We start from the raw sequence: 14,020 nt of genomic DNA on the forward strand, positions 1-14,020 counted from the left end.
AAGAAAGCATTAACGCAAACACCTCCAAAAAACCTGCCACAACAACTAATACCAGAAGGAGACTGTTTCAAGATGAAGGTAAAGATAGACAATAACAGTATTGTTTTACATAACACATGATAACCCTTTAACCATAACAACTTATATCACTTACAGGCACAAAGACAATGGATTCAAAGAAGAAAAAGGAACAAAAGAACACCACTGATTGAAAACTATGTCTTTCACTCTTTTGAGTATGCTACAATATTTTGTTTGAAAGTTTTATTCGTTAGAATAGATCAACTGTTTACCCTGAAAATTAATGTTATGTAACAATCGAATTCACTATATAATTATCGTATTCGTAGACTAACAACTGTCCGTACCTATTATAACACACAACCCAAGCGCAACGTAAGGGTTCCTACATTAGTTAAACACAATGTACAAAATAAAGAGGAAAGTGGGACTCATACTTATCCGTCAACCAACACCGAGATATTAGTTGGCGTTGGGTTTCACCTGCTCGTGCCTATCCACCATCAACGCTTAACACACGTTAAAGGAGCTGTTTAACACATATGTGGGTGGTTAGCATGAAAGCACGGTTGATACAAAGTTTCGTGCTATATTATTTCACCGACAAATAAAATATTTTATAAATAGCCAATGATAACTTTACTCATCTTATCTCTCTAGGAATATCTGACAAAATTAAAATGATACGTGCAAAATTGACATAACCTTTGTGCGAGGATGACACATGCAAATGTGGAAATAGTAAATAAATAAAAAAATCAATCATTTTTGTACATTACAAATTGTAACTTACTAACATGCATTGCATAAAAATTGTAAATTCATAAAAAATGTGAGTACATATAATATACGATATACGAGTAGTATACTAGTAAGTATATGACATAACATTCGTTTATAAGAAGTGTTGGATAAATTGTTTTTAACAATGAAGAAATACAAGTAAATGCTTTGTGGTAAGAACTATGAAAAGTGCAGGGACCTTTTGTGTAACATTTTTTTTATTCGAGTAGGAAACGTACAATATAGGGACCTAGTTTTCGATTAGGGTTTTATTTCCGAATCAACGGATTGAGGAGGCTTTTCTTTCGATTTACAGAAGCAAAAACACAATCAATCAAACGAAGAGAGCTTCATCGCCGTAATCTTACCCCAATTTTTTCACAATCTTCATCTGACTATCATCATAACAATGGCAACAGGTTCGTTTATTACTCTTTAGTGAATTTTGCTTTGAGATAATCAAAGCGTTTTTGTGAATTTGTGTTTTTTTACCAGAAATTAAATCATAGCTTTTGTTGTTATATATGTTATTAATACGTTTATGTGGTAATTGGTTACAACAGCAGCTCCATCTCGTTCTTTTTTGCAAGTGGCGGCCACTGAGGAGACCGTTGCTCCGCCTCTAAGAGTTGTTCAAATCGAAGGACTGGTATTGCACTTATTCATGGTTTAATTTGTGCTTAATTGTATTGTTACTGGATTTAGATTCACCATTTGTTATCTGTATAGACTATGTAGAGGATTTAGATTCACCATTTGTTATCTGTATAGACTATGTAGAATATATGTTTTTGCAGCTTTTTATCATGTCCCTGCACATATAGTCTAACGTTAGTCTATGATTAGCTCGTACAGCCATAAGTTACTTCAAATTCTAGACAATTTTTTTCGATTATGGAGTAGTTGTATGTATGGTGGTGCTTGTTAGGTTAAGTTGATATATTTGTGCTTATGAAGTCATATTTTCATTTATTCTTTTGGTGAATAGTTAAAAAAATGCCTAACCATAAAACAAGATACTAGTTCAAGACTAGTGAATTGTGGTTAGGTAACAGCATAAACATACAAAAGGAGTTAGATGTATAATTATAAGGACTGTCTTAATCATGCCACATGGCTACCAATGTCACTTTCTAAAGTTCTTTCTACAGGGTAAACGAGAGCATTAAGTTTATTTAGTGAATGTTAGAGGCATGTATTGCTTCAAATCTCCTTATTTCTTTTACAAATTGATATTTTAAACAGGCTATATTGAAGATTATCAAACACTGCACTGAGTTCTCACCTGCTCTTGTGACCGGGCAACTTCTCGGGTTAGATGTTGGCAGTGTTCTTGAAGTAACCAACTGCTTTCCCTTTCCGGTACGTGATGATTTTAGTGTTCTCTTTCTTTGTAATGTTAATAATTCGTGATATTTTTATCACGGTTCTTTTGGGTACTATCTATTAGGCTATTTTAACCCTTAAATTGTACAGATTCGTGATGAGGATGAGGAGATTGAAGCAGATGGTGCCAACTATCAGCTTGAGATGATGAGATGCCTGAGGGAAGTAAATGTTGACAATAACACTGTGGGATGGTGAGTCCATAGGCATTACTTATGTCATAAAAGTTTAGGATCGTATAAGCTTGTTTATGATCATAATATCTAAAGGAACTCTCACATTGATTGTTTTGCAATATGTGTCAACTGTTCAATTTGATTATTCATTCTTTAACCTTGCTAAATTAAGAAAGATGAATTTTTTTCTAAATATTTTTCAGGTACCAATCGACTTTCTTAGGGTCTTTTCAGACTGTGGAGCTGATTGAGACCTTCATGAATTACCAGGTAACATGGTTTTTCAATTAAGTGTTACTTTTCGGAGTTGCTTGCAGTAGGATCAATGCATGTATTTTTGTGTAACTGTAATTAATGGGTTGCAGGAGAATATAAGACGTTGTGTGTGCATTATTTATGATCCTTCGAAGTCCAACCAAGGTGTCCTGGCTTTGAAGGCGTTGAAACTTTCTGATTCGTTCATGGAGCTTTATCGTAACAATGAATTTAATGGAGAAAAGTAAAGTCCTTTAAATCGATTTCTATTTTATATGTTTTGCTTGAATTGTTAAATTATTCTCATTTGGTTCTTTTCTTTTGCAATTTAGGTTGCGGGAGAAAAATCTTTCATGGGTGGATATCTTTGAGGAGATACCTGTACGTTTCTAACGATATTTTGATATGAACAGGATTTCTATTTCAGTTTTAACTTATGAAATAGTAGATAATCAAATTTACTTGTTACACCGAGTACTGCATGTTTCTAATGCTATATTTTTTTTTTCTATTTCACATTTCACAGATCAAGGTTTCAAATTCGGCCCTTGTGAGTGCATTTATGACTGAACTGGAAGCCGATTCACCTGTCACGCAGGTAATTTGTACTCTGTTTTGGGAAGTTTTGATTTTTTCACTTCTAACATGTCATATTAACTAATTGTAGTTATTTCTTTTCTATGGTAGTCTGATTATGATAGGCTACAATTATCAACAAATCCGTTCATGGAACGAAACATGGAGTTTTTGATTGAATGCATGGATGATCTCTCAACAGAACAGCAAAAGGTTGGGCTTTTATTCAGCTGGCGGTTGTAACCATTTTATGCAATAAAATAAATTTGATGACACAAGTTTATTTGTTTTTCAGTTCCAATTTTATTATCGTAACCTGTCACGCCAGCAAGCCCAACAACAAACATGGCTTCAAAAGAGAAGGTACTTGCTTAGGGCTGAAAATATCATCACTTATAAACCTTTATTGTTACCAAATAAACCTGTGAAGTCTTTTTTTGATGTTTTGGGATTTGATGTATGTTGACTAGGGCTGAAAACCAGGCACGCAAAGCTGCAGGAGAGGAACCGTTGCCTGAAGAGGATCCTTCAAACCCCATCTTTAAGCCTGTTCCCGAACCATCACGATTGGATAGCTTTTTGATTACAAATCAAGTTTCCAACTACTGCAATCAAATCAACAGGTATATTGTTGCAGAATAAGTTAAGGATCAGTTGTCTGTGCAAGATGAATTGGTTATTGCGGTAATTGTGACCCATATACACGTGAATGGGTCACCTTGAGTTGTATTTTACTCATCTTAAACCAGTCAAATAAAAAAAAAAAAAAAAAAAAAAAAAACTAAAAGGTGAATGGCTCAACAGTTCTAAGCATCGATTTTATATATTTTGTTAACTAAAAGTTTACCCAAATTGTATGCACATCAACTCAAGCTGTGCTCATAAAAAGAGAAAACAAAACTATTTACAACCCGTTAACCGGCCTGCCAGCCCCTCACATGTTACCATACCCGATGATTATCAAATTCCCAGTTCCGGTGTTTGTGTTTTCACATAATACCATACCTTTAAGTGCAGGTCTAACAATGTTATGGTAATTTAGCTGTTTATATGCCAAAGAAAAAGCTGATCTCTCTTGCAGGAGATACTTGTGCTGTATATCATTTTGCCTGATAATTGAATGCAACTCATTGTCTCATTATTATGTGAATGCAGTGTTGCGGGGCAGAATTTTAGTAGGTTATATTTGACGAAGGCATTGCATGAAAACTGAGCTTCTCGGGCCATGAAGCATAATTTTCCGTATCTTTGAAATTGAGTATGAACCGCGTGGTTATGTTGACGGATTGTATTTTTTGATTTTGCTTCCTTTTCATTGGTAACTGGTATGCTAGATAATTTTGATGTAAAACTTCTCTGAAAAGATTTTATTATAATCTGTAGTTTGTTTTTATATAATCAGAGTTTGCGTGTTGTTCAGTATTTTAGTGCATTTCTATTATAGAAAGAGCAAAGTAACCATCTATATGTAGGACTATAATGGACAATATTATGATAACATTGCTGATAGTCACATGTTAGACCATTATTATTGAGAGTGTATCTGCAGGTGTGACAATGTTATGTGTCCATTTTCGGGTGACCAACGAACTAGTTTTAGACAAAAGTGTAAGGTATGGGTGATTGGTTTTGAGAATAGAAGGAATATGAAAAGGGATGAAGTTGAGAAACTTGTAAATGACTTGATGGGAGGATCAAAAGATTGAAGAGTATAGTATAGGAGTGGAAGAAAATGGCTACTTGTTCTAATGTATCATCTTATTTGGATAGATACAACAGTATAACCAATTCTGTATGTTGAGGGAGGTATGAAGACCGTCATTTTTTTTTCCACCCCCGTGAGAAAGACTACTCAAACAACGAAAGTCATCTCTTAACCTTGCTAATGAAATTACCAAATCTTGTAACAAACTTGATTTTTCATCGATTAATTTTGAGGTTTAGTGTCTCGCGCTACTCGTGTTCAATGGTTTAGTGCAGTTTGGTTTTCTCAAGCTATTCCTCATGGTTTTGTCCTATGGTTATTGATTGGGGAGACTTAAAACTCAATATAAGCTTAAGAAGTGGAGCATGTATAGCTGCAAATCTGCTATGCCACTTTTGTAAGTGTTGTATGGGTTCTGGGATCTCATATGATCATTTATTTTAGGGTGTCCTTTTTCGGTTCGGATATGGTCTAGGATCATGGGCATGATTTGATGGGATGTTGGAAGCAATATCTTGAAGAGATGCTTGGAAGTTGTCGAGCTTGCAGCTGTGCGCAACTCGCCAAGAGTGGTGGTTGCAAAAATTTGTTTTGCAGATACTATATACTTTATATGGCAAGAACTGCAAGGTGTTTAAAGGGGTTAATCAGTCGGAGGATTAGCTGTATGACGTTGTCTACTCGAATGTTCGTTTAAAGTCGATGTCTCTTTGATTTAAGCCTTCTCGCCATGTGGATCAATTGACGATAGATTGGCATTTGGGCTAAGATATATTAGTGTATAGGCTGTGTGATACGGGATAACCATTAGAATTGAGGTCAATCACCCCCTAATAAGGACTAGCAGAATCGAAATAGCGAAACTTTTAGTTCATCTCATTGGGTTCAGAAGAGTTTGTGGGTGGGTTAAGTCGAGTGTAGCGAAGAGAATGAAATGAACTAGTTTGGAGCAGTTGTTCGTACTTGTATCATTAATAAAGTTTAATGATTAAATTTTGATTAATCTGTATAACATTAATGGAATTAACACAATATGCAACATGCAATGCCAATTAATTGAATCCCCACAATTTTATTTTATTTCTTTGCGAAAAACACGAAACTTCATAACCACAAAAAAGCTTCATCAAATTGATAGAAGCATCAAAGCACACAAGAATCGATAATAACGTCCGAGCTCAAATAAACAAACAATCTAAGAAGAGCTCGCTACAACAACCAAGAAAATGATCGGATGAGTGGATTCCGACACCGCGTTCGGAACTCATCAGTGACTCCTAACTGTCGCTAAAAAAACCAACCAAGGATCAAATAACATACAAATCACAAAAAACAACGCAAAGACAACGAAAAAATACGAAAACTAAAGAAGGCGCCTAATCAAACTACTAAAGAAAGATTAGGAACCATATTCAAAACGAAATATGAGAGACCATGAAACCCCGCCAAGAGCAAGTTCAAATATCCTTCACGAACTCGGTGAATTGTTTCATTTCAGCGCCTTGGACCGGTCTTCTTTTGCGAGGCTTCTCTGCTTTAATCGATACCTCGGGAGGGTCATTGGAGTTTATAAGATTGCGTTCACTTTCTCGCCTCCAATATTTTCCATAACTTAGTCAAAATAAGTAAAAAGAGAACCAATTTGAGACTAGTTTCCGCCTATCCCTACTTGTCAATAACGGGTCTTATATCGTTGCCTTATCGAACTTACCAGCAATCGAAACAAAGTCAATCGACTTCTTGAATTCACCACCAAAGTCCACTAATTCTGCCTCAGTTGATGTCGAATCCACATTACCCTTAGTCGAAGAAGAACCCATGTGCACGACATTGTTAACCTCCACGACAGAAACATTCACGTCGAATAACAAATCGAGAAAGCTTGAATCCCCACCAAATGTTACTGAAATTGATTATAAGATTGTTAAAAAAATATATATAGTTGGATAAACGTATTGTTCTATTCGAGGATCGAGGATTTATTTTATTAACCGATTAAATAAATACTGCTACTATTTTTTTTTATTAATTTCAGCGCTTATTAGATCTTAAATTCTAATCTTCCAAGCTAAAATACAGTATACAATTGTTAAGAAAAACGCGTAACATAAAACCCAACACTTTTGAGTTTGATCACACCTCAAACTCCGATCACCGTCAAACATCTCCGGCCAATGGCATGACGCCTTTCACCACCACCACCACCACTCTCTTTCTCATATCCATTCTACTCTCATTCTTTCTCCTCCACTTCCACCACCCTTCCACCACCACCATCCACCGCCGATCACTCATCACCACCACCGACACCACCTGTTCCCAAATCACCACCGCCGCCAACAATCAAAATGGCATCTTTAACTACAACACTTTCCACTTCTGTCACTTCAATCAAAACCCTAATCTCACAATCCCCTTTCTTTCACTCACCATTATCCTCCATTTCTACATCCTCATTAAAACCGCCCAAAATTACTTCTCAATAATCGTAACAAAACTTACAAATCACCTTAATTTAACCCCAAGTATGGGTGCAGTTACTCTACTTGCACTTGGTAACGGTGCACCGGATGTTTTTGCATCTGTTGCTGCTGTCGGGTCGGGTAATCCCCGAACTGGATTCGGAGCGATTTTGTCAGCTGGGGCATTTGTTTCCGCTCTTGTTGTTGGGTTTGTTGCGATTTACGCAGCTCCGTTTGGGGTTAATCCGGGTGCTTTTGTTAGGGATGTGCTGTTTTATATAACTGCTGCTTCTTTTTTGTTTTTTGTTTATTTAAGTGGTGAGATTTATTTGTGGCAGGCGATTGGGTTTGTTGGATTTTATTTGTTTTTCGTTGCTTTCGTGTTTTCGATGGATTTAGGAGTTGGCAGTAATGGTGAGAAGTTAAAGAGAGGTGGGAGCGAAATTGTGGGTGTTATTAGGAACGGATATGGTGATGATGATGATCATGAATGTTCGATTGATATTGGCGATGAAAATGGACGTAATTTTGTGGATTATAACAAAAACAGGGGAGGATTTGGGTTTAAACAAGCCTTTAAGAAGGTATGTTTTCATGCATTCTCTATTGTTGGTTCTATGTAATGTAAATATGTAATGTAATGTATTTGTTTATGTACTAATTTGAAGTGCAGCATTGAGCATGTTTTGAGTATGTTTGTAGTAGACCTAGTAGATGATGATTTTCTTGGGTAGTTAAAGTTAGTTGTATGATGATTAGCATATGAACATAAAAGATTAAACATGACAATATCTATAATTGTAAGCAACTTCTTCGATTAGTGTCTTACATCATGTGAGTTGTATGCGTCTCTAATTGGCGTTCTTCGCTTTTGTTGAGTTGGCCCTGGTTGAAGCTTATAATTTTGGGCAAAATTAGGTTTGGATAAAAACCTTTTTTGTGTATGCGACACGCATAAAAAAAAGAAATTGCAATTAATACGGTTGGATCAGATTTGGACATGGCTAAATTTGTTGGATGATAGGCCTCTTATAAAAAGTTAAGCTATTTATAGTATATTAAAACCCAAATAGTTTTTTTCAACTGAAGTCTTATTTACGAAGCTTTTCTGATACACATATGCTTGAACTCTTGTGATTTCATTTGTTATGAAATTATACTTTTTTTAGTTGACCAAAATTTATTAGGTTAGTTATGACTGCTAATAGTTGTTTGTGCGATTGAGGTTAATTAATCATTATTTTTGTAAATGCTACATATATCAAAATTGTTGATTCTGTGGATCAATACTTTAGAACAATGTGTTTGTTATGTTCCTTTTGTGATTATCAATATTCAATTTGATGTGATGCATTTAGACATTTAGTATTTACTGTTAAAATATATGTCAAATCACACTATATTTGATAGTTTAGAGGTTTGAATTATTATAAACACCAACTAATCTAATTATAACGATTTTATTGATCTTTTTTCCCGTCAGATATCAAAAACATGGCAAGTTCCGGTGTCGATAATGTTAAAGCTCACAATCCCACAATCATCACCATCTGAATGGAACAGATTCTATCGATCCGCTAATATTGCATTGTGCCCGCTTGCCCTTATGTACTCATGCAAATCATTTATCCCATTAAGTCATCCAATAGTTTTTCTCCTTCCAAACATGCATCTTCCTCTATGGATAATAATACTTTTTGGAAGCTCATCACTAGCAATTGTCCATTTCATACTAGAAAAAAAGCCTCCCAAAACCGAGCAAAATCACGTAGTACTTGCGGGATTCGTTATGAGTGTTTTTTGGATTTCCACAATGGCGGGAGAACTTCTCAACTGTCTTGCAGCACTTGGTTCGCTTCTAGAAGTGCCAGCGTCACTGTTAGGACTAACCGTGTTAGCTTGGGGGAACTCAGTGGGTGATCTTGTTGCTGATGTGGCAGTCGCTAAAGCGGGCCAGCCGGCCATGGCCATGGCTGGATGCTTTGCGGGACCAATGTTTAATATGCTTTTTGGGCTTGGAACGGCTTTGGTTATACAAACGGCAAATGTTTACCCTGAAGCTTATGAGCTTCAGTTTCATGTCAGTATTGTGATAGCGTTTGTTTTCTTGATTTCAAGCTTGATGGGATCGTTATTGGTTGTATCTTGGTGCAGATTCCGTGTGCCTAGGTTCTGGGGTTTCTGTCTTGTTGGTTTATATGTGTTCTTCATAGTATTAAGTCTGCTCATTGCAAAGCTACAATTCTGATCATTTTGATTCATTCTTATAAAATATGATCAACATTGATGCAGCGATACATGATATATACCTTTCTTGTATTCAGTTGGAAGTAACGTGGTATGTTGTATATTGGAGCGAAGGTATCAGTTTCAAATTGTTGCAAGGTGATTAAGAAGTGAAAATACTACGTACACGATTGTTTAAAATATTCTTCGGTGGCAATATTGTGTAGATATCCATAATGCTGAAGGTCTGCCAAATATAGGTTTTACTGTTTCTAAGGGAAGCACCTTTATTATATGTTGCTAAAATTATCTCGTAATTCAGGCTATCGCTTCTGTGTTTTGGGTCTGACCTAAGTCGTGAAGGGTAAGAATGACCTTGAAGTTATTTATAAAGTTACCATGTAAATTAGGAGCATTTAGAATCAGTTAGAATGTGCCATTTATCATTCTGCTGTGTTTTGTATTTATTAAGAAGACTTTCACATCAATATAAGAGCCTTCACAGTCTGAATCTGGTTATTTGGCTCATGAGTTTGCTAGTTATAAATTTGGTTTTAGGTCTATAAATTGTCTCATATATATGTAGTTTTAACAAAAGAATGTACTTTGATTCTGATTCGGGGTGTTCATAATATCCGAAATCCGAAAAATCTGAATATCCGATCCGAAAATATTCGAAAAATCGGATATCTGGATTTGCGGATACCCGAAAATCGAATTTCCGATTTTTCGGATTCGGGTTTCGGATAGGGCTTTTCAAAATTTTCAGATATTCGGATATCCGAATATCCGAAAATATATATATAATTAATAATATTTAATAATTTGTACTTAAACTTTATAATGGGATAAGACTTAAGAGCCCGGGTATGTAAAAGTTAAAATCAGTGGTACATTATAAAATAGAAAACCCAGATCAAAATATATTGTTTCACTCTATGGCGAATTCATCTTCAATCCTCATCGCATCTTCATCTAATCATCTCACATTCAATCTCGATCTTTTATTTCTTTCATCATGGTAACTATATTTACTTTTTATTTCATCGTCTAAATTTCCCGATATGTTAGGATGTAAAATTACATCTACATCTAATTGTAAAATTGTACTCATTGGAAACAAAAGAGGGGTACTGTATTTAACAACTCGAGTACTTTTCTATTCATGATGTAGTTGATTGTTGTGAAATCTTGCACTAATTTAACTTTATTACAGGAGTATGTATTTGCTAACTTTTTTTTACACAAAAAAGGGGTGTTTGGCACAAAATCATTGCAGATCGAATAAGTGAAAGCTCTGTATTTTATAATTTTTAAATATTTAGTTCGGATATTCGGATAATCCGATATCCGAATCCGAAAATTCGGATATCCGAATTTCGAATATCCGAAATTTCGGATTCGGATTTCGGATGACCAAAATCAGTATCCGAATTTTCAGATATCCGGTTTTGAATACCCTTACTTTGATCGTACCAAATTCGGAGTGCGGATTGGACATGAGTGCAAATCACAATCACGTTAACGGTGAGCGGTTTGGACTTCTTGAACTCTTCCGTATAACAATGATTACCGGATCCAAATACTAGTTTTGAATCCAGTCAAAGTCAAACTTGGTCAATCACTTAGAGCGAGAAAGTTTTCTATAGAGAGAAAGTTCTGCTCTGACAAAATAATGTCCTCTGCCAATTAATGGATTCCAGGTATCCAGGTGTCATATTTATAGGCAGAAAAGTCAAAAGCTCTCTTGAATAAAGGACACGCGTCATGTTCTAATTGGTGAGTCAACCCTTATTTTTCGAAACTCTGACCAGTCAACTCCTCAAAGATTGGAACATGACTTTCATCCCTCATCGCTTCTTGCTCTTATAACTTTTATCTGATGTTCGTTGAATTGTACTCTTTTATGATTTTTATGCTTTTGTTCACGTTTATGGTGATCGGTTCTTCATTCATTATATTTTCTATTAAATTCATGTACGCTAGCTGGATAGCGTATCATTATACTTGATGGTTTGTGAATGGATCAAAATTTATTTGTATCATTTATATTATGGTTCGATGAACGATTTCTCAACGCAACTCACATTTGGTACACATCACTACATCAGCTTAAGCTTAGCAAGCAAAAGGCCAAAAGTAAGAAAATGAAAACTCATACCCGTCTAGTCCATTGAACTGTTAGTTCAAAAGTATAAGCTCATGTTGTTTCTCTGAAGTAAACTGGACACGATTGTTCTCGACGGTAAAGCTAAATATCAAAATACATAATCAAGGTTATCTGTATGACTCAGGCAAGCGAAAACCTGGCAGGACTAGTTTATCTGCAAACATCTTACCCGTCTTTGGCATCACATGCCAATGCAAAGTCAAGTTAAAATCTCTCCCTCTAAGGTTGCTTCCCTAAAAATGACAATGCAATTATTTAAAACTGACCACTCTTGGTACCAAGATAATAATAAGTATGCTTTGGAAAAGATAATTTACCTGATCAATGAACCTGTATTTGTTCTTAGTTCTTATAGAAAACTTTGCATCTTCTTTAGCCGGTAAGATACCATCCCACAGTGAAACCTGCCAGATATTATTCAAGATCATTGTATAACATAGTACCTTACAAAATTTTATCATGTTCACACCAAATAAAATTTACCTTTAAGTTTTTACGATAATTATTTAAAAGTTTGGAAGAACAGCTTTGGAAGGAGACTAAATCATACCTGATTCAGGGAATTCTTCGGAGTACTGTACTCAGCAGCTAAAAATACAAAGACCTGCAAGTAAGAGAAATGACAATGAATTTCCCAACACCACTAAAACTTTGAGTTCGACATGAGGCTTTACAATCATGATCGCGCAAATGGTTGGAACCCCAAAACAAATAACTTTCATGGTCCATTTCATGATTAAGCGGAAGCGGATTGTAGCAAATCTAATTCAGGACAAGTTTTAGGGTAAATAGTTGGAAGATGAAAGGTAAAGATTGTTGTAAAAATGGCAATAAAAGGTCAACACAAATCTACAACGCATCAGACAACCCACATAAAGAATATCACAAGCAAACCATAATAATTAATACTGTAATTAATAATTAATAATGATAACAATAACAATAACCTGCTTGGTATTCCATGTAAACAGTGACTGTAAGTCAGCAGATATATCTAGTGTGACTGCGACCTGCATAAACAAAAAAATGTCACATAGTCAAATCGCTATTTATCAAATGCAATACAAACTCAGTTAAAGTCCAATGCAACTGAGGTTCAGGAACACAAATTAGAAAGCCATCATTCACCCTTCAATATAGAGACAATCACACTTTAACAATATTCACCGGTCTCATAACCCTTTTAAAACTGTAATCGTACTGAACAATACATAGTATTCACCTCTACCACCATTTACCACAAGACAATAGTTTTGAGAATGATTATAACGGGGACATTTTAAGGAAAAGTGAGTAAGCAGAAAGAGAGTTTGCTTCTACAACATGTCAGCTAACTACTCAAAGTTCTTAAATTGCTTACAAAATACGGTCAATCTGCTGAATGCAAGTCTGAACTAAAACATGGTTCCAGTATCAGGTGATATTTCTATTAATCTAGCCAGCTAGACCTAATTCTCACATATTCGAAAGCATCATACATCATAAATCATAAATAGATATTATATCAACAAGCTAAATTCATTAATATTAGTTGTATACACTACCACCATGAGTTAGGTCAAAAGTTAGGTGATCAAAATTTCAACAGAACAGCTTCAACAACTCAATTACCAAAAATGGATCAAATAACAGCCCTAGAATTAATCCAATAGATAGATCACTTCATCAAAATTCGTAAATAAAACAAAATCAAACAAATTAACAAGTAATGAATTACTACCTCGTCATCTCCGGTGGACTTCTTCCCAAATCGATTCACATTCAAGATCTAGAAAGCAAAAAATCAATCGAACGAGTTAGATACACATGATACAATAATCTAAATGAAGATATTGAAGTGGAGTTAGGTGTAGGGTTTAATAATAGAAAAGAAACCTTAACAGAAGCTGTTGGAGAAATGGAGTTTAAATAATCAGAGAGTGAAGCTAAAGTGCAGATGACAGCCAGAAGCATAATAGAAAAGGTGAGGACTCCATTGGCTCTGTAACCGAACGAATGCATTTTCCCGTCTTCTTCGCTCTCCTCGGTCTGTTTGTGCTTTTAAGTTTTTTTCTTTCTTTTTTTCCTTCATAAAATCAAAAGATGACGCTTTAGTCGTTTTTTTTAAACTGACAAATTCGTTATCGACTACTCTCATAAAAAGCTCATAAAAAAGTTCGGTGGAATAAAGCTTTCAAAGATTTAGTCAAATTGAAGACTTTCAACGTTAATGCTAATTAAAAGAGCTTTCAACATGAAGTACGGATTCCATAACGTACAT

At 35.2% G+C, this 14,020-nt stretch overlaps 3 protein-coding genes across 3 annotated transcripts; 2 read left to right on the top strand and 1 right to left on the bottom strand.

The window, feature by feature from the left end:
• Positions 1-1,081: 1,081 nt before the first annotated feature.
• Positions 1,082-4,612, top strand: LOC139896734 (eukaryotic translation initiation factor 3 subunit H). Its single transcript, XM_071879374.1, has 12 exons — positions 1,082-1,223; positions 1,368-1,453; positions 2,050-2,166; positions 2,281-2,384; positions 2,570-2,636; positions 2,732-2,865; positions 2,954-3,002; positions 3,148-3,219; positions 3,309-3,410; positions 3,493-3,560; positions 3,668-3,820; positions 4,353-4,612. Exons 1-12 carry the CDS (start codon positions 1,214-1,216, stop codon positions 4,408-4,410), a joined length of 1,020 nt encoding a protein of 339 aa, XP_071735475.1. The 5' UTR covers positions 1,082-1,213; the 3' UTR covers positions 4,411-4,612.
• A 2,380-nt stretch (positions 4,613-6,992) lies between these two features.
• On the top strand, positions 6,993-9,692 carry LOC139896736 (cation/calcium exchanger 5). Its single transcript, XM_071879375.1, has 2 exons — positions 6,993-7,948; positions 8,848-9,692. The coding sequence occupies exons 1-2, from the start codon at positions 7,082-7,084 to the stop codon at positions 9,610-9,612; spliced, it is 1,632 nt and encodes a 543-aa protein (XP_071735476.1). The 5' UTR covers positions 6,993-7,081; the 3' UTR covers positions 9,613-9,692.
• A 2,160-nt stretch (positions 9,693-11,852) lies between these two features.
• LOC139896737 (signal peptidase complex subunit 3A-like) lies at positions 11,853-13,817 on the bottom strand. Its single transcript, XM_071879376.1, has 6 exons — positions 13,636-13,817; positions 13,481-13,528; positions 12,708-12,770; positions 12,311-12,364; positions 12,078-12,164; positions 11,853-11,993 (listed from the first exon to the last, which is right to left on the bottom strand). The coding sequence occupies exons 1-6, from the start codon at positions 13,759-13,761 to the stop codon at positions 11,868-11,870; spliced, it is 504 nt and encodes a 167-aa protein (XP_071735477.1). The 5' UTR covers positions 13,762-13,817; the 3' UTR covers positions 11,853-11,867.
• Between the last annotated feature and the right edge of the window lie 203 nt (positions 13,818-14,020).

The sequence above is a fragment of the Rutidosis leptorrhynchoides genome, chromosome 3 (genome assembly GCF_046630445.1).
Source record: "Rutidosis leptorrhynchoides isolate AG116_Rl617_1_P2 chromosome 3, CSIRO_AGI_Rlap_v1, whole genome shotgun sequence".
Classification (NCBI taxonomy): Eukaryota; Viridiplantae; Streptophyta; class Magnoliopsida; order Asterales; family Asteraceae; genus Rutidosis; species Rutidosis leptorrhynchoides.

Bases quoted from the DNA above. Each gene is read 5' to 3' on its own strand.
- LOC139896736 (XM_071879375.1), top strand. From the start codon at position 7,082: ATGACGCCTTTCACCACCACCACCACCACTCTCTTTCTCATATCCATT. The intron at 7,949-8,847 runs GTATGTTTTCAT...TTTTCCCGTCAG, and splicing joins TTAAACAAGCCTTTAAGAAG to ATATCAAAAACATGGCAAGT.
- LOC139896737 (XM_071879376.1), bottom strand. From the start codon at position 13,761: ATGCATTCGTTCGGTTACAGAGCCAATGGAGTCCTCACCTTTTCTATT. The intron at 12,365-12,707 runs GTTATTGTTATT...TCTTACTTGCAG, and splicing joins TTACATGGAATACCAAGCAG to GTCTTTGTATTTTTAGCTGC. The intron at 12,165-12,310 runs GTATGATTTAGT...AATATCTGGCAG, and splicing joins CGAAGAATTCCCTGAATCAG to GTTTCACTGTGGGATGGTAT.
- LOC139896734 (XM_071879374.1), top strand. The intron at 2,385-2,569 runs GTGAGTCCATAG...AATATTTTTCAG, and splicing joins GACAATAACACTGTGGGATG to GTACCAATCGACTTTCTTAG. The intron at 3,561-3,667 runs GTACTTGCTTAG...TATGTTGACTAG, and splicing joins ACATGGCTTCAAAAGAGAAG to GGCTGAAAACCAGGCACGCA.